The sequence below is a fragment of the Haliotis rufescens genome, unplaced genomic scaffold (genome assembly GCF_023055435.1).
Source record: "Haliotis rufescens isolate VD_foot unplaced genomic scaffold, xgHalRufe1.0.p SCAF_16, whole genome shotgun sequence".
Taxonomy (NCBI): Eukaryota; Metazoa; Mollusca; class Gastropoda; order Lepetellida; family Haliotidae; genus Haliotis; species Haliotis rufescens.
In genome coordinates, this window is record NW_025963846.1 from 767,259 (window position 1) to 783,818 (window position 16,560).

The window sequence follows — 16,560 nt, forward strand, 5'->3', positions numbered from 1 at the left end:
GCCCCTTAACGCCGACGCTCTACCACTAGACTATGGAGGCAGTCGTATATATTTGAAGAAAAAGAACTGTGACCCTCCTCTACAGTAAATGACCAGTCCCTAAGATTGCCATCAATATATGAACACTTGACACTTGTTATTAAGTAGCTACATTCAATAATTAAGGGGACTGACTTGTAACACATTTAGGCATCACTTTTGGGATCATTTGGTTTATGATTCTGTATTACCAAACCGTAAGCTATGTTTTTTATGTTTTCATGTTTTTAGGGGATTTTTAAAGATAATTGCTGGGGGGGAATATACTACTCAAAACAAGTTAAGGAACACCCACAATTGGAAGGCTGTGTGTTGCAAGACCAACCAGCCATGACAGATTAACTATAGTCATATAAAAAAATTGGGTGTTCTTTAACTTCTTTTGAGTAGTATACATTAAAAAACAAATAAATTGTTTTTAAAATGACAAATCAAACAGTTACTGGTACAATGCTTCCAAAATTGACTTCTCTGGACATTTCATTTCTTTTCATAAATTATTTCACACACCCAGCACAAATTAAGCAACTTCTACACTTATCCCACATTCGAGAAAGTTTGGCTCGTAAACACAATGTGTCCTGATGAAGCAGAGCTTTGATGAGACATTACAACCCAAACAATACTAATGGCACTCTGTGTGCCTGTGTTTAACATCTCTCAAGTAATTTACTATTCAAGGCTTAAGTAGTCTTCCTAATCACACAACGTGTCACAGCTCCATCCAGTATCAGCGTCCATCACAGCCTCAGCTTCATACTGCACATGCCAGGAGATATGTACATCAATGATCGGCTTTCAGAAACCTCCATATCACAATTGACCGTGTGCCATTTTCGAAGTACAAGATCATTTCTAATGACAACTCCAATATCTTAACATACCGTAATCATCGTATTAAGCCCCCTGCCCAAATAAGTGACCATGACCATCTGCTAGAACAGTCTGTAATCTATAAACAACCCTTATTTAAAATGAAAATTACATGATATATTTTCTTGTGTATATTAAAGTTGTTTTAATATACAGAAAACAGCAGTGTAGAAGGGGTATAGAATAGCTTGGCAACTATTATCGGAAAAGGTTCAGTTTCATCGACGTTTCAAATAAGTTTGTTCGCTGCTGCTCAATCTCTGACAACAAATTGATTTTAATAAGCAGACCCATTTGTAAGTGCCTGGGGCACTTATTACAGTGAATACAGTACTTACAATAGACTATTGTAAGTATACACTGCTGTTTTCTGTATATTAAAACAATTCTAATATACACAAGGAAATATGTCATGTAATTTTCATTTTAAATAAGGGTTGTTTATAGATTACTTACAGATCTTGTCAATCTTCTAAGTGCCTGGGGCACTTATTACAGTGAATACGGTACGTAGCACAAAGATGGCTTTATATGGAATGAAGCTCCAGCTTGTTGCTCCTAACCTCACCAATACACATTCTACATACATGACACAATTCTGGTTTTAAAAAAAGTTATGAAAGGATATAAAAAGGTTTACAATTTTTGGAATTTTTTGTGAAAATATGTGTGACTTTTTGTAGTTAGAAAATTGTGTTACATGTTAGTCACATGTCTTCATAACATCATCCAGATGTAGGCCCATCAGGCTGCTGATGATGGTTAAATCTGGTGGAGTCTCATCATCACATTATATGCAAATCAGATACAGACATGTCATCTTGAGCAAAGTGTAGCACATTATAACAAACAATAGCAACATCATAGGGAACACCACCAACAAAAACAGGCTACATTCTACCACAGTAGGATTCAAACCCAGTCCTCATTGACTGTGGCAAATGCATGGACCACAGGCCTACTACTTAGTATTTAGAGAAAATACTCCCTTTTAAATACAGCAAAGGTCGAATAAAACTGGAAACAGAAATTTAACATCACTTACATCAGGTAAGTTGATACTAACATCTGTCGATGGGGACATTACAATTAATTTTCATTCTGGAACAAAATTCATGCTGAAGAAATCAAAATTGTTTCAAACTTTTAACGGTTGCGATCTATTGTGGCATCAAATCAGAATAATAAATTCTTTCTCAAGTAAAAAATGGGTAGCTAATATATTAATTTTTCTGAAAAAAATGCCCCATTTCTGGTGTCCCTGCCGTGATATTGCTGGAATATTGCTAAAACGGTGTAAAATCATACTCACTCACTCTGAAAAAATGTACCTAGGTGTGAGGATTTAATTTCTTTCTCAAACAGAAAAACAATGCTGTAAACTAATTTCTACCTTGGAACCTTGAGCATTAAATTATTGTACCAGCTGAAGCCCAACACTAAAGAGAAGGTGTGTCACGTTCTACTGATGCATCCATACATCGCACATTTACACGGATGACAACATACACGAATTCTGTATTGACCTTCAAAAGGCAATATTTAAGTTTGGCAATAACCCGGCTTGATAACTAATTGGGCTACCGCTATCTTAACCCTTCATGAAACAAAATGCTAAATTTGACTGCATTATTCTATAGCAACAAGCCTACATTTACCATTCATGAAAGTTCATCATAAACAAATTGATAACAACAACCTCTTGTTAGTTGGGCCACATGGAATATGAATTTCACCCCAAACAACAGAAAAATGTTACTGTAATCGACATAATAAGCGCCCCACTCTCATATTTGCTAATATATTGGCTAGTGAACAATTCCAATTAGCACCCCTTCCGATTGGTCAATTTACAAGAGACTTATTTATTCGCATATAATACACACTTGTGTGTTATATGCACCCATAATTATGGGCATTTAAATTCTGGAAAAATATATGTGTCATATATAAACATTTCAGGCAGTCACGAAACCACGAAATTTATCTTTCAACTCTGGTATTTTTCACCAAAATAATATTCTAATAAGAGACCCTTATTTCTAATTTTGAGAGCGCCCTGGGCGCTTATTACGTCGAATAGTATATCAAGTCATTCTGGATTATTGTGACACCCTGTAAAAGAGCAAAAGAATCTCACGTAAAGTCGGCTTTATTTACACAAATGTACGAGTTCACTCAGTTCTTTCATTCCATGAAACGTATGTACAGATGACAATACATCCACTCCCAGATTTACTCGTCCATCGTCTGTATTCATCCCTTGTCACTCTGTCCATCTTCTTTCCCTACTTGATCGAACTCCTGTGTTGATGACCGAGATATGAAGGACACGCAGGCATTCTTACATCTGGAGAACAAGCTCCCTTCGCTCTGACTGCGTGACATCACTCCGTCCAACAGCTCTAAAAGTAGGAAAACAAGATGACATATTTTCTGTTTACAGCAAAGAAAAACAACAAATATCATAATTAATAGAATAATATATTTGCAGTAGATATTATGAATTATCCTTCAAAAATTATACAACATTGTTCTCTAACAGCATGTTTCCTTTATTGCAATGATAACTGTCCTTTTTCTAAAAAATGTAATCCCTAAAAAATAAACTTCCAAAAATCATGATATACAAGCAGGTTAAGGGTTAACAGTTCAGGAAGTTTTCCATCCGACAAAATCAACTTTTGTGGGGTTTAAAGCTTGCGGAAATAAATAACAGCTCTTAATCATAATATGTTTATTCTGAAAATTAACAGCATCCCCATTGTAGGAAAAACAGGACAAGATATGAGAACATAAGTGCCAGTTTAATACCCTCCTTTGTGTGTTGCCCAAGAACGCCTGTTGTGTTAAATCTTGACAACATTTATGCATTGGTCTATGATCGCTGTGTTTTTCTTCCTGAAAATCTCTTTGATGATGTCAACATTTTCACTATTTAGTTCCAGGGGTATATGCGGGTATGTTTCCAACATCAAATCTGTGAGCTGCCAATCTCATTAAAATCAGATCTTAGTTCTCGCTTTCCATTTACGGGTCACGTCAGAACGACCTTTCATCCAACCAATCAGAGCGCCGCTTACCAATCATGAAAGTGACAGTCGGAATGTGTTTTCTAATCATGCAACCACGAAATATTTAAATCGGGGTATTCCGAACGACAGTTACAGGTTTTATGATTATATCCATACAATCTATAAGCCATTCCAGAATGTTCTTCTTATCAGATTTAAATTTTTAAACGAGAATACGTCAAAATATGTTTTGAAGTGTAGTCGCCAGTTTGAAACTAGTGTTGTAAAGCTCGAGAAAGCCGCCTTCTGATTGGCTATTGTCGATTTCTTGTCAGTCATTTCATTGGTCAGTCAAAATTCGCGAAAGGTAGTTCTGACGTGACCCTAATGGATGTCCTCAGATCTTTGTTTAGCGGAAGCGAAAACTAAGATCTGATTTTAATGAGATTGGTGAGCTGCTCACTTAATTCACCCACATAGGGATTCCTGGTCGGAATATGTCGTCAATGGTGATGTCGGTGTCATGACAAGAGTGTGAGTTTGTGTTAAGCCGCTTGGAACAGTATTTCAGTTATATCACGGCCTGTCAGTTTGATGTGGGAGGAAAGCCCAAAGTGATGCAGATCTAAGACGTTTACAACTTCCATAAAGCACACGAGCGCGGTGCTAACAAACCCAGAAAAATAATCAGTGGATCCAGTATTCACACTCACAATCATAGGTTTAAGGCATGCCAAACTGCACAATAAATTGTTTGTTTGTTTGTTTGTTGTTTAACGCCGCACTCTGCAATATTCCAGCTATATGACGGTGGTCTGTAAATAATCAAGTCTGGATCAGACACAATCCAGTGATTAACATCATGAGCATCGATCCATTCAACTAGGATAGATGACATGCATCAACCAAGTCAGCGAGCCTGACCACCTGATCCCCTTAGTGGCCTCTTACGACAAGCATAGTCGCCTGTTACGGCAAGTATGGGTTGCTGAAGACCTATTCTACCCGGGATCTTCACGGGGCATCTCAGATGATATTAATATTATTTACCATTAACCCTGTACAACTGAACAATCATGTTATAACTCTAATGGAAAAACTTCCATCCTGAGAAAAACTTTATTTTAATAACAGGGAGAGGAGGAAATCTGCTGACACCCTTAACCACCATGCACCCATATCCAAAATGTACAGTACACTCAAATCACCCATGGGAATAGAACCTGTCAGCAAGCAGGACAAGCAAACATTGTCCACTGCACCTACCCATCACCAAAACTTAGAGAAGAAAAGTCCTTTAGATATGTGCAAGCAGATACATGTAAGCAGATAACATGTCAAAGATCACCTTATGTGCCGGCTCTACCCTACAACTGTGCTGAGTTGGGCTGAAGAGGGGAATCTGTGGCCAACATAAAAGAAAGGTTACCATGCATCAAAACCTTTGTCTCCTAATTACTTTGTTCATGGATCCTCAGACACAAAATTTCTCTAATATGGAATAAAACTACAATGGGTAGTCTTTTTCTCTTTTCCATCAAGTTTGTTAAGAATTTTCAGTCATGAAAATTAATTCAAATTGGTCAATATCATAAGTGAATTTACCTGTCTATACAAAATACAAACAAATCGTTTATTTTCCCTTTTTTCATTTACCCACCTGAAGTCTTGGAATTATTTTTCAAAGAAGGCTAATTGCTTGAAACTTTCAATGTACAAACCTTCTGTTCCTGTAATTTTTCGACACATGACAATTTACCGTTTCCACTTACAACAAAATTCCACCCATTGTTTTTAGGTTTCAGCTAAATCACTGTGATGACCGATATGGTGTGCCGTTTCAAGGTATGGGACACAGAATTCAAACTTTTGTTCAAACTGATGTCATAAAAAAAAAACATTCAGCTTCCAAATGGCTACCTCTTTCTTATACAAAGAACACAACTTCTTTGTACTCCAAACAAAACTGAACTGAACTAAAACAAGAAACAAAAGATTTCCTCCATCTAATACATACCTACTCCTTAACTCAAACACAACTTACCATGAATGTACAATCTATAATTTCCCACAACATTCACATCCCTACCCAGGGATTATCAATAAAAGTACTACAATAACACAATGTATGAACAAGGTTGAACATGAATAGTGTATTCATCATACATTCAATCTGATAAGAATGTGACAGATAAGTTGAGGATGAGCGATGGTACTTAATCATCCCTGTTCTCACAGCGGATCTGATCCCCCTGATAATGTACTGTCACATGTCCTCCATCTGTCTTAGAGCAGAGCTTGGAGTCATACGAATAGTACACCCCCGTGCATGAGCAGTTCACGCAAATGGCACTTTCCACCTGTCACTCAAGACCATAAATGTACAGAAGATGCCGCCGCTGTACCTGCACTGCCTTGTTTAAAGCAAATGCAAGTGATACGAGAGGTGGAATCTGATTGGTCCAAAGAAGAGACAAAGAAGGGACATAACTCATAATAGCCACAGGCAGCGCTTCGATCGAGCCCAGGAATTCCAGCCTTGTTCGACAAGGGTGGAAACAGGACTTTTAAAGTCAGTGAACTCTCTGGCCTCGGGAAGATGGTTTTAGACGTGACCCAAATAACACACTCACATTGGACCGTTAGCTGTGGCAGTTGGGTTGTCATGGAAACTAATGGCATCATCCTCTATTCTAACAACTGGGTTCTTGAGTTGTCATGGAAACATGACATGCTTATGTATTCTTACTACTTGGTCGCTGGGTTGTCATGGAAACATGAAATGCTCATCTATTCTAACAACTGGGTCGTTGGGTTGTCATGGAAACATATGGCATCATCATCTATTCTAACAACTGGGTTGTTGAATTGTCATGGAAACATGACATGCTTATCTTTTCTAACAACTGGGTCGTTGGGTTGTCATGGAAACATGATATGCTCATCTATTCTAACAACTGGGTCGCTGGGTTGTCATGGAAACATGACATGCTCATCTATCCAAACAATTGGGTAGTTGGGTTGTAATGGAAACATGGCATCATCATCATCTATTCTAACAAATGGGTCATTTGGTTGTCATGGAAACATGGCATCATCACATATTCTCTAAAGCTTCTCCTGCATTTCAAAGCAACGTAATTTCTCCATGTTCAGAATACATACTGGATAGAATACTACTGGAACTTACTGATAACGTTTTGTAATTTCATATCAATAGGCATAAATTTCATATTGACAGTCAATCTCATTAAAATCAGATCTTAGTTCTTGCTACCGCTAAACAAAGATCTGAGGACATCCCATTACGGGTCATGTCAGACCGACCTTTCATCCGACCAATGTGAGCGTCGCTTACCAGATCATTAAAGTGACAGTCGCCGCGAACTGTGACCAACAAATGGAATGACCAGTCAGAAGGCAGCTTTTTCATGCTTTACGGCACTAATTTCAAATTGGCGACTACGCTTCGAAACACATTTTGACGAATTCTCGATTACAAATTTGAAACCTGAACAAAAGAACATTCTGGAATGGCTAATAGATGGTCTAGATTGTATGGATTCAGTTGTTAAACCCGTAACTATCGTTCGGAATACCCCGTGTTAAAGTTTTCGAGGTTGTATGATTAGAAATCACATTCCGACTGTCACTTTCATGATCTGGTAAGAGACGCTCTCACTGGTCGGATGAAAGATCGTTCTGACGTGACCCCTAATGGGATGTCCTCAGATCTTTGTTTAGCAGTAGCGAGAACTGAGGTCTGATATTAATGAGATTGTGTTAACAGTGGTCATTGAATTTGATGACCGCAAATGTGATCATTGGAAACCTGTTCCGTACATGATATTCATTGTTGTCTTCATGCGTACCTGTTTCAGTGAGCACGGGCGACCCTGCCTCTTCACCTGAAATGAGTTTCTTTTGTCGCAGATTTAGGATGGAGTCAGCAATGATTCGGGCAGTGCCCCTCGTATATCCCCCACTTGTCAACATGAAGATGGGGATATTCAGTTTTCTGGCTATTGCAAACACCATCTCATCTCTGTCGATGATGCCCTGAACAAAGAACAGGTATACAGTCACATTTTCTCGGGTTCAAACATTGTAAAAGTTTCACCATCCTACACAGGGACAGAAATGAACCTACAAAGTTTACAAGTCACAATAGTAATAATGAAAGCAAGGAATATATCCTACCTAAATATTGACCCGGGGGAAATTTTACTCCAGAGTATAGTATAGGATAGGATTAAACACACTGATAGGGGTTCAAATTCACTACGGAGAATCATCCTGACACTAGAGAATTTCATCCCCAGGATAAAACATAGGGTAGGATAATATTCACTCTTACAATAACCCACAGGGACATCCCCAAGAACATTTCCTGAAATACTTGTGTGGAGAAAGTTCAAGAGCCCAAAACAGCTCAGTAAACTTTGCTACTCTTCGGAAAATTCCAGAAGTTAGCAACTATTAAATTATTAATTACCGGATTATATTGTGTAATTTGTAATTGTGTAGCTGGCTTGACGACAGTTCGATGGGCAATGTTTTGCATGTAGCAGACCTCAATCTGCACTCCAAGATGAAAGAATCAGCAGCAGAAGGCAAGTTAACAAACTGCATGACTTACCTGGGCGGTGACAGAGAGGTTTCCGAGTGGGTCCCCGTCCAATATGTCCGTCCCGGCATTGTACACAATAATATCTGGCGTGAAGTCCTCAAGAGAAGCATTCAAATTGCTGTGAAGTAAATATTTCAAAGACTAAACAAACATTCAAGTCTTTAAGACCTCTGGAAAGTGTTCTGTGTTTTTGTTTAATGCTGAACTTGGTAATATTCAGCTTTAGGATGGCAGCCTGTAAATAATATGACAATCAAGTGATTGATATTACGAGTGATGTCTGACGCCATCGGGGTACAATGACATCAATGAATTGAGTCACATGACTACTCAATCCATGTTTTCGCCTCTTACAACAAGGGTAGGTTGCTAGGAACCTTTTCTAACCTGGAATCCCCACGAGGCTAAACCATGGCCGACTTGCATGTAACATGGTTCATACAAAACGTGATCCTTGATTAAAGACATTTTTAAGGCCTTCTAAAGTCAAAGATCACACTCTCCAAGTCTTAAAATAAGATCGAAGTGTGTTTTGAAACCCACTTATAAGGACATTCTTACTTTCATATTGCCAGAATCAGAATGGTTCAATTGGCACATCCAAATACATGGACGTCCATCGACCAGTGTGTCAAAGTTATCTAGTGATAAAGTTATGGACAAATCTAGGTATAATGTGAGGTGAGGTGAAATTGGGTTTAACGTCCAAGATTATTGCGCTTATATAGCGACGCGCATGCACGTGTATGTGTGTTTGGCTGCTTGTACTAGTCCGGACTGATGCGGATTTATAGTGCTAGCTCACTGAGATACCATGCTGCAGTTTAACAATGATACCCAACTTAGACACAGTATACTGACGCCGAGCCGACCAGTCCTTGTTCTAGCCCTTTAATGCCCAGCACCAGACAGGGTAACAACAAGTACCATCTTTTAACGTCTTTTGGTATGACGCGGCCGGGGATCGAACCCCGGACCTTCCGCTCTACCACTAGACCACGGAGGCGGTCCTAAGTATAATGACACCATCACACATTATGAGAGAACAAATAACGTTATATACTGGTACATTGTACATATACTACTCAAACTAAGTTAAGGAACACCCCATTCTTTCATATTACTTATTTACTATAGTAATATGAAAGAATGGGGTGGTCCTTAATTTATTTTGAGTAGTATATATGTAACAGAAGAGTTCACCATAGTAGCCAAGTTCAATACCTAAAGGCATTTCATCATATTTTAAGGCCTTTCCAAGGCAATTCAATTTAAAGGCCTTTCCGAGGCCAGACTTCCAAATTTAAGACATTAAGAAGTCCTTGTGAACCTTGTGTAAGCGATTGAATCTGGGTGCCGTTGTACAAAACAACCTTAGCGCTATGATAATCGTAAGTCTATGTTAAGGTATGGGAGTTACAATCACCACAGTGCTAAGATCCCTTTGTACCACGTTGGGCAAACCAGTGGTTGATTAACCATAGCACTGAGGTTTGACATCCCAATCTTGTTGCTGTGACAATTGTACTCCCATACTTTAGCCATCTTCCCGAGGCAAGAGAGTTAAATGACTATAAAAGTCCAGTTTCCACCCTTGCCGCACTTGGCTGGAATTACTAGGCTCGATTGTAGCACCACCAGTGGATATTACGAGTTATGTCCTTTCTATGCCTCTCCTATTGACCAATCAGATTTCACCTGTCGTATCACTTGCGTTTGCTTCACACAAAATGGTGGCGCCCAGTCAAGACGATGTGATCGATTATCAAGATCTATATTGTGTTAAAATGGGTTTTACATCGCGAAATGCATCAAATCACGCAAGCACCTTGATAAAAAACATGAAAAGATTTGGAAAATATCTGCAGACAATGAGTTGGCGGTGCACATGCTTTGCAAATCCTGCAATCGACCGAAATCTGCACGAAAGTTTACGATCCGGATATCGATTTTGGTGTGCGATTTTGATTGGACTATGCATAGACTTGTTAGTCCAGCCAAAATGTAACTCCATAATACCAGCCTGGTTCGGCAAGGGTGGAAACTGGACTTTTATAGTCAGTTAACTCCCTTGCCTTGGGAAGATGTACTTAAGCATTCACTCGTGACATCATTGCGCTATAATAGCAATGAGGAATGGGTCTCAGATGAACAAAATGTTGCTGGAGAAATAAAAATACAAGCTGTCATGTGCTGACCCTAGTGGCTTGTCAGGGACTTTGGAGTTGACCATTGAGTGAGTGAGTGAGTTGGGTTTAACGCCGCTTTTAACAGTATTCCAGTTATATCACGGCGCGTCAGCTTAATGTGGGAGGAAAGCCCGAAGTGATGCAGGTCTCAAGACGTTTACCACTTCGGTGAAACCCACAAGCACAGGTATTGTGCTGACAAACTTAGAAACATAATCGGGGCGCCAACCGGGATTTGAACCCACAATCATAGGTTTCTGGCATGCCCAAGGGACGCAACTCTGCAACAGCGAATAGAGGCGCCTTAGACGACTGGGCCACCAATGCCCCCTGTTGACTATTGAATACACTCTACCCAAACATTTGAACCACTGCCTATAATGTAGCCTGACAGCAGGATGGAACCCTCTAGATGTTCCCACTTACGATTTAACAGCATGTAGGTAGTCAACATCATCAGTCAGGTGATTCAGCTCCACTTTCCGCTTGATTGCCCCTGAAAATACCAGTTTCCATATACAACCTGAGCATAAGCCTTGTTAGCTGCTTGAAACAGAGCTCCAGATAAGCTGCGTATCTGCGTAAAATACGCATCAGAAATGCAGAAATACACAGTAAAATAAAATCCAAGCGTATCAAATACGCAACGAACATTACAGATACGCTACAAAAATAAAACTTGTGCGTATCATGAAAATATTGTGAAGTAACCCTGCGTATTCGATTAGAAAATCAGCAACTTATTTTGAAATTATAAACGGGCATTCCGTCAACCTTGCCAAACTCCATGATGACAGTTACATCATGATCATTTGCCATCACACTTTCTTGTGGAAGTATCGTGGTATTTTTTAGTCCTATAAAGCTCTCGAACCCACACGAAACCAGTTTGCAGGGACTAGATGAATAGTGTTTTTAAATATTTAACTTAAATACCCACATGTGTAAAAACTAGTGGGTAACAGAAATTTGAATACCCAGATAGAATTACTGATACCCAATGATTTTAAAATGCATGGGTCAAATACCCACAACACCAAAAGCTTATCTGGAGCTCTGTTGACAGCATATTTCTTTCAGAACAATCTATATTTTCCCCAGCTATATACAACAAACTATTTATTGACTGAGCACATCCAAAAATCTATTCATTTTCACAACTTAACATAAAATTGTCGACGTTTGGGTATTTTCCACAAAACAAACTATTAACGTTTTTCATCGCTGCCCACAAACTATTCGTTTTGGGCATATTTCTGAACAAACTATTTATTTAACCAATATAGTGTTTTTTATGTTGCAAATGTAATGCCAACATTTCAGCAATCGGAGCAGGGAATATGAGAAATGTACCTTACATGTTTAATAGTTAGGTACATTGATAAATAATAGATTGGGCGTCAGCCCCCAAAAATCTGATAAGATTTAGGTATCCCACAAACAACAGATACGTATGTTAAATGTCAATACTCTGACTACATACTCTTGGCAAATCCGTCATGTGGGTATATTCCTCTGTTATACACGTCCATTATGTACACCCGATCGTCGTCCATGAAGTCTCGCTCGTGACCATTGCCCTGCAATTAGAACAGGAACTGTGGAGGAGCAACAAGCCGTACTTCCTCTAAGATGTTCTCTATTATTCCATTGTTGACGGAAAGCAATTTCAAAATTTCATTGAATATAGCCACCCCCAAAATGTCACAAAATTACCCAAACAAAACATTTTAATATCGATTAAACTATTTCCTGAAATGAATTTTCACAAACCTGATGAGCATCAAGGTCAACAATCATGACCTTTGACACAGCCTCCACCTTCTCAAACAGGAATTTAATGGACAAGGTGATGTCGGCATACGCACAGAAGCCGCCCCCACGCTCTGCAGAACAATGGTGGAATCCTCCGCCAATATTGATGGCCCAGCCACGATCCATGGCCAGCTTGCCTGCCTGAAATACAAGCAATGTTGGCAACACCGAGGTGGTAAATGTGGCTTCCCTACCACATTAAGCTGACACAAATACTGTTCAAAATGGAGTTGAATCACACTCACTCACTCAGCAGAGGTCCAGTGCCATGTTCCACTAAGCGATCCTGGTGCTACTGCTGTTGTAAGTCTATGTTAAAGTATGGGAGTTACGATTACCTAAGCACTATTATCGCTTTGTGGAATGGATCCCTGGATTACAAAGATAATAACTTTGTCACACTAAAGTGGACAAAATCCATATCAAATCCTTGTCTATCTGACCAAAATGCACATCTTACCGATATGTCTATCTTACAATATGGATATCTTACCAAAATGGATATCTTACCAACATGTCTATCTCACTGAAATATGGAGATATTTAATGGTGATTGACAACCGATGGTAACTATTCTGTCTACATGATTTTATATCTCAAACTAAGTGCTCAAACCGAAACCCATTTGGGACGAAAGGATTCCTTCTGGGTTCACATACGAAAGTTCCAACTAAGAGACGAATGGAAAATAGAAGCAAAAATTTGTTTCAAAAATTCATCCTGACTTTTTTGTTTTTGTTTGTTTGTTGTTTAACGCCTCACTCAGCAATATTCCAGCTACATGACGGCGGCCTGTAAATAATCAAGTCTGGACCAGAAAATCACAAGCATCGCTCCACGCAGTTGGGATATGATGACATGCATCAACCAAGTCAGCGAGCCTGACCACCTGATCCCGTTAGTCGCCTCTTACGACAAGCATAGTCGCCTTTTACGGCAAGCATGGATTGCTGAAGACCTATTCTACCCCAGATCTTCACGGGTCTAATACAGACTAAAGACAAAACATATTCCTAATGTTAACATGGTTAAAGAACACACAACCAGGCAAGGGAACTGATATTTATCAGGTGCCAAGAGTCTAGGTCTATTATCAAGGGGTTTCTTCAAGCCACAATGTGTCAGTGTCGCGTCAGCGATGTTGACCTTGAGCCATGACAGGTGGCCTTGAACTTTGATATCACTTTTTGGCCACTCAGTAGGGAAAGGGGATTTATTTCATGGACAGAGTTTGACTATGCTGTGTGATAGTAGAACTTGAAATTAACACAAGAGATGTTATTTGGATAAAATCATCATGTGGAGGTACAAGTAGTCTGCGGAATCTGAGTTAAACCCCAAAGCATCAATCGTTGTCCTGCAACAACCGTTGCCAAGCAGCCACTGTTTCTAACCAGTGCAGCGACAGCTACCCTCCCACTACAACTGCCAAGCAACCCATGTTGCTATGCAGCTTGCACTGCCCGGCAAATACAATTGCCAAATATTGAGGGAGGGCAACAATAGTTGCCAAGCTGACCATCCACTGTAAAGAAGACACTAATCCACCCTATCCTGTATAATTTACAATTTGGGTAGTCTGTCTTACAGAACCTGATACAAATATATAACAAATACAGCCCATGCAAGTCTATAATGTTTGGCAAGCCTAGATCACTGCAGTATCTGAAAATGAAGAGAGTCACTGGGCTCCTTTTTATTATATTTTTATTAAGATAACTGAACAACTGTTTTTTTATTTACGATATGTTCATTTCAGAGACTAGATGTTAGGCTACAATTTGGGATGTATCCTAAAATGGAATATAATTTGTAATATAGTCCACCAGTAACCCATCACAAGCACCAAAGGAGTGACAATATCACTATTTTTCCACTTGGCAGAGATAGGGCACTTATTTCTTTGACAGATTTGACTATCTCCCTGCCAATAATATGAGTATCTTACCAATATGGATCCCCCAGTCTGATGTCGAAATGGACGGAGCACCTTCCTCTGGACGATGAAATTAGGCAACAAGGCTACAGGAGGCACTTCAGTAATTCCAGCCACATTCATGCTCCACTGAAACATGTACACTCCAAGTCAGCACATAGAACATGGTACCATCATCCTGGAGGAGACCACTCATTCAATCTGGTGACAATAACTCACGTTACTTGTCAAAGTTAGTTGATAAATCAACAATGGTCAGTCAAATTTAATGATGAAAACAGAACAGATGATTAACAGAAATTTGAGGAAAATAGACAATCCAAGGTACAGCAGCTTACCTCCACCTTTTTGAATGAGTGAGTGAGTGTGTTTGGTGTTATGCCACTTTTAGCAATATTCCAGCAATATCAGGGCGGGGGACACCAGAAATGGGCTTCACACATTGTACCCATGTCAGGATTTGAACCAGGCATTTGGCGTGACGATCGAATGCTTTAACCACTAGGCTACCCGACCGCCCCTCACCTTATTGAAGATACACTCAACCCAAACCTTGATGTCATCTGCTGTTGACTTACTTTATACATTCTCATGACTTTCTTCAATATTTTCATGTCTGTTTTCTACATTTGAACTATTGTTGTATGTTCTACCCTAATAGTGCATTCTATCCTGAGATACATTCTACCCTTACAGTGCATTCTATCCTAGGATACATTCTACCCTAATAGTGCATTCTATCCTAAGATACATTCTACCCTTACAGTGCATTCTATCCTAAGATACATTCTACCCTTACAGTGCATTCTATCCTGAGATACATTCTACCCTTACAGTACATTCTATCCTAAGATACATTCTACCCTTACAGTGCACTCTATCCTAAGATACATTCTACCCTTACAGTGCATTCTATCCTAAGATACATTCTACCCTTACAGTGCATTCTATCCTAACCTACAAGCAGCTGCACTTGCACTTGACATACCATGAAACTGAAATAGCATTCAAAGTGACATTACGCCAAACCCACTCACTCACTCTACAGATTATGAATGTTAGTTATGGGAATGGCTTTGAATGAATAATTGGTAACTCTGTGAATAATTGTTACCTTGCAGAGATAATCATTAATATATATCATGCATATGTGATGAGTAACCATGGTAACATGAAAATATTACTGCAATATGCGTTCTGAGGATAACAGTAACCATGGTAACAAGTATTCCTTAACTTATGCCTGAAATAAGAGGATTACAAACCAAAGTTAGTGATTTTGCAGCCTTGGGTGTCATCATTAGTACTCATAATAAGCTTGTATTTCATCATTGATTTTGAATGGCAACTTGTCTACCTTAATTATAACTGGTTACCAATGCTTATTACATTCGCAAGAAATTACATGAGAAAGAACACATTTTAAACATTATTTGAGCATTTTGTGCCTTAATTGAAAATGCCTAGGTTAATGATGAGTTTTTTTATGAGCAGTTGAACGTTTAAAAGACATATTTAATATCTAATAACAATTTTCCTGACAAACGATTATGAATAATTCCAATCAGCTATTACATACTTTGCAACCAGGGGTCCGGAAACCGTCATATGCGCCGGACATGTCCGATTGGGAATCTCAAATGTCCGTTTTAAAATATTGCTTACCGGACATTTTAAAAAGTATTGTCCGGACATTCTTAAATTTTGACCGGACATGATCAACAGTTAGGACTGAGCAGTTTCTGTCTGCAGTTGGAACACAATGAAGATTAACTACACTGACAAGCTTTGTTTGTTTTGATTGCTGTAAATACATCGTACCTACATGATAGTCCAATCGGTCAATCACTGTAATAGGCAATAAACTGAGTTGACACTGATTAATCGAGGATTAATTACTGAGAACATCTTGTTAATTTGAGTGAAAGGTGTTTACAACTGTACATTAATACCTTGCATCATCGATGTACCTCATTATCCTCACAATGCTACGATACGAAACCTCAGACAAGAAGCGAAAGCGTGACGACAGCCAGTCGACCGGATCTGCCAAACCCTCAAAGT

At 39.1% G+C, this 16,560-nt stretch overlaps 1 protein-coding gene across 3 annotated transcripts in view; it reads right to left on the reverse strand.

Moving 5' to 3' along the window:
- Window positions 1–3,048: 3,048 nt before the first annotated feature.
- Window positions 3,049–16,560, reverse strand: part of LOC124146147 (histone deacetylase 11-like) — a 28,720-nt gene continuing 15,208 nt past the window's right edge. For 2 of the 3 annotated variants that reach the window (XM_046516284.2, XM_046516283.2), the window contains 7 exons: window positions 14,509–14,625; window positions 12,519–12,701; window positions 12,229–12,325; window positions 11,172–11,241; window positions 8,566–8,674; window positions 7,799–7,985; window positions 3,049–3,317 (listed from right to left, as the gene is read on the reverse strand). In XM_046516284.2, the coding sequence (XP_046372240.2) occupies window positions 3,169–3,317; window positions 7,799–7,985; window positions 8,566–8,674; window positions 11,172–11,241; window positions 12,229–12,325; window positions 12,519–12,701; window positions 14,509–14,625 (912 nt within the window). In that variant the 3' untranslated portion in view covers window positions 3,049–3,168. Of the gene's footprint in view, window positions 3,318–5,274; window positions 5,329–7,798; window positions 7,986–8,565; window positions 8,675–11,171; window positions 11,242–12,228; window positions 12,326–12,518; window positions 12,702–14,508; window positions 14,626–16,560 lie in introns of all 3 variants that reach the window. The other variant, XM_046516286.2, reaches the window with a different exon arrangement.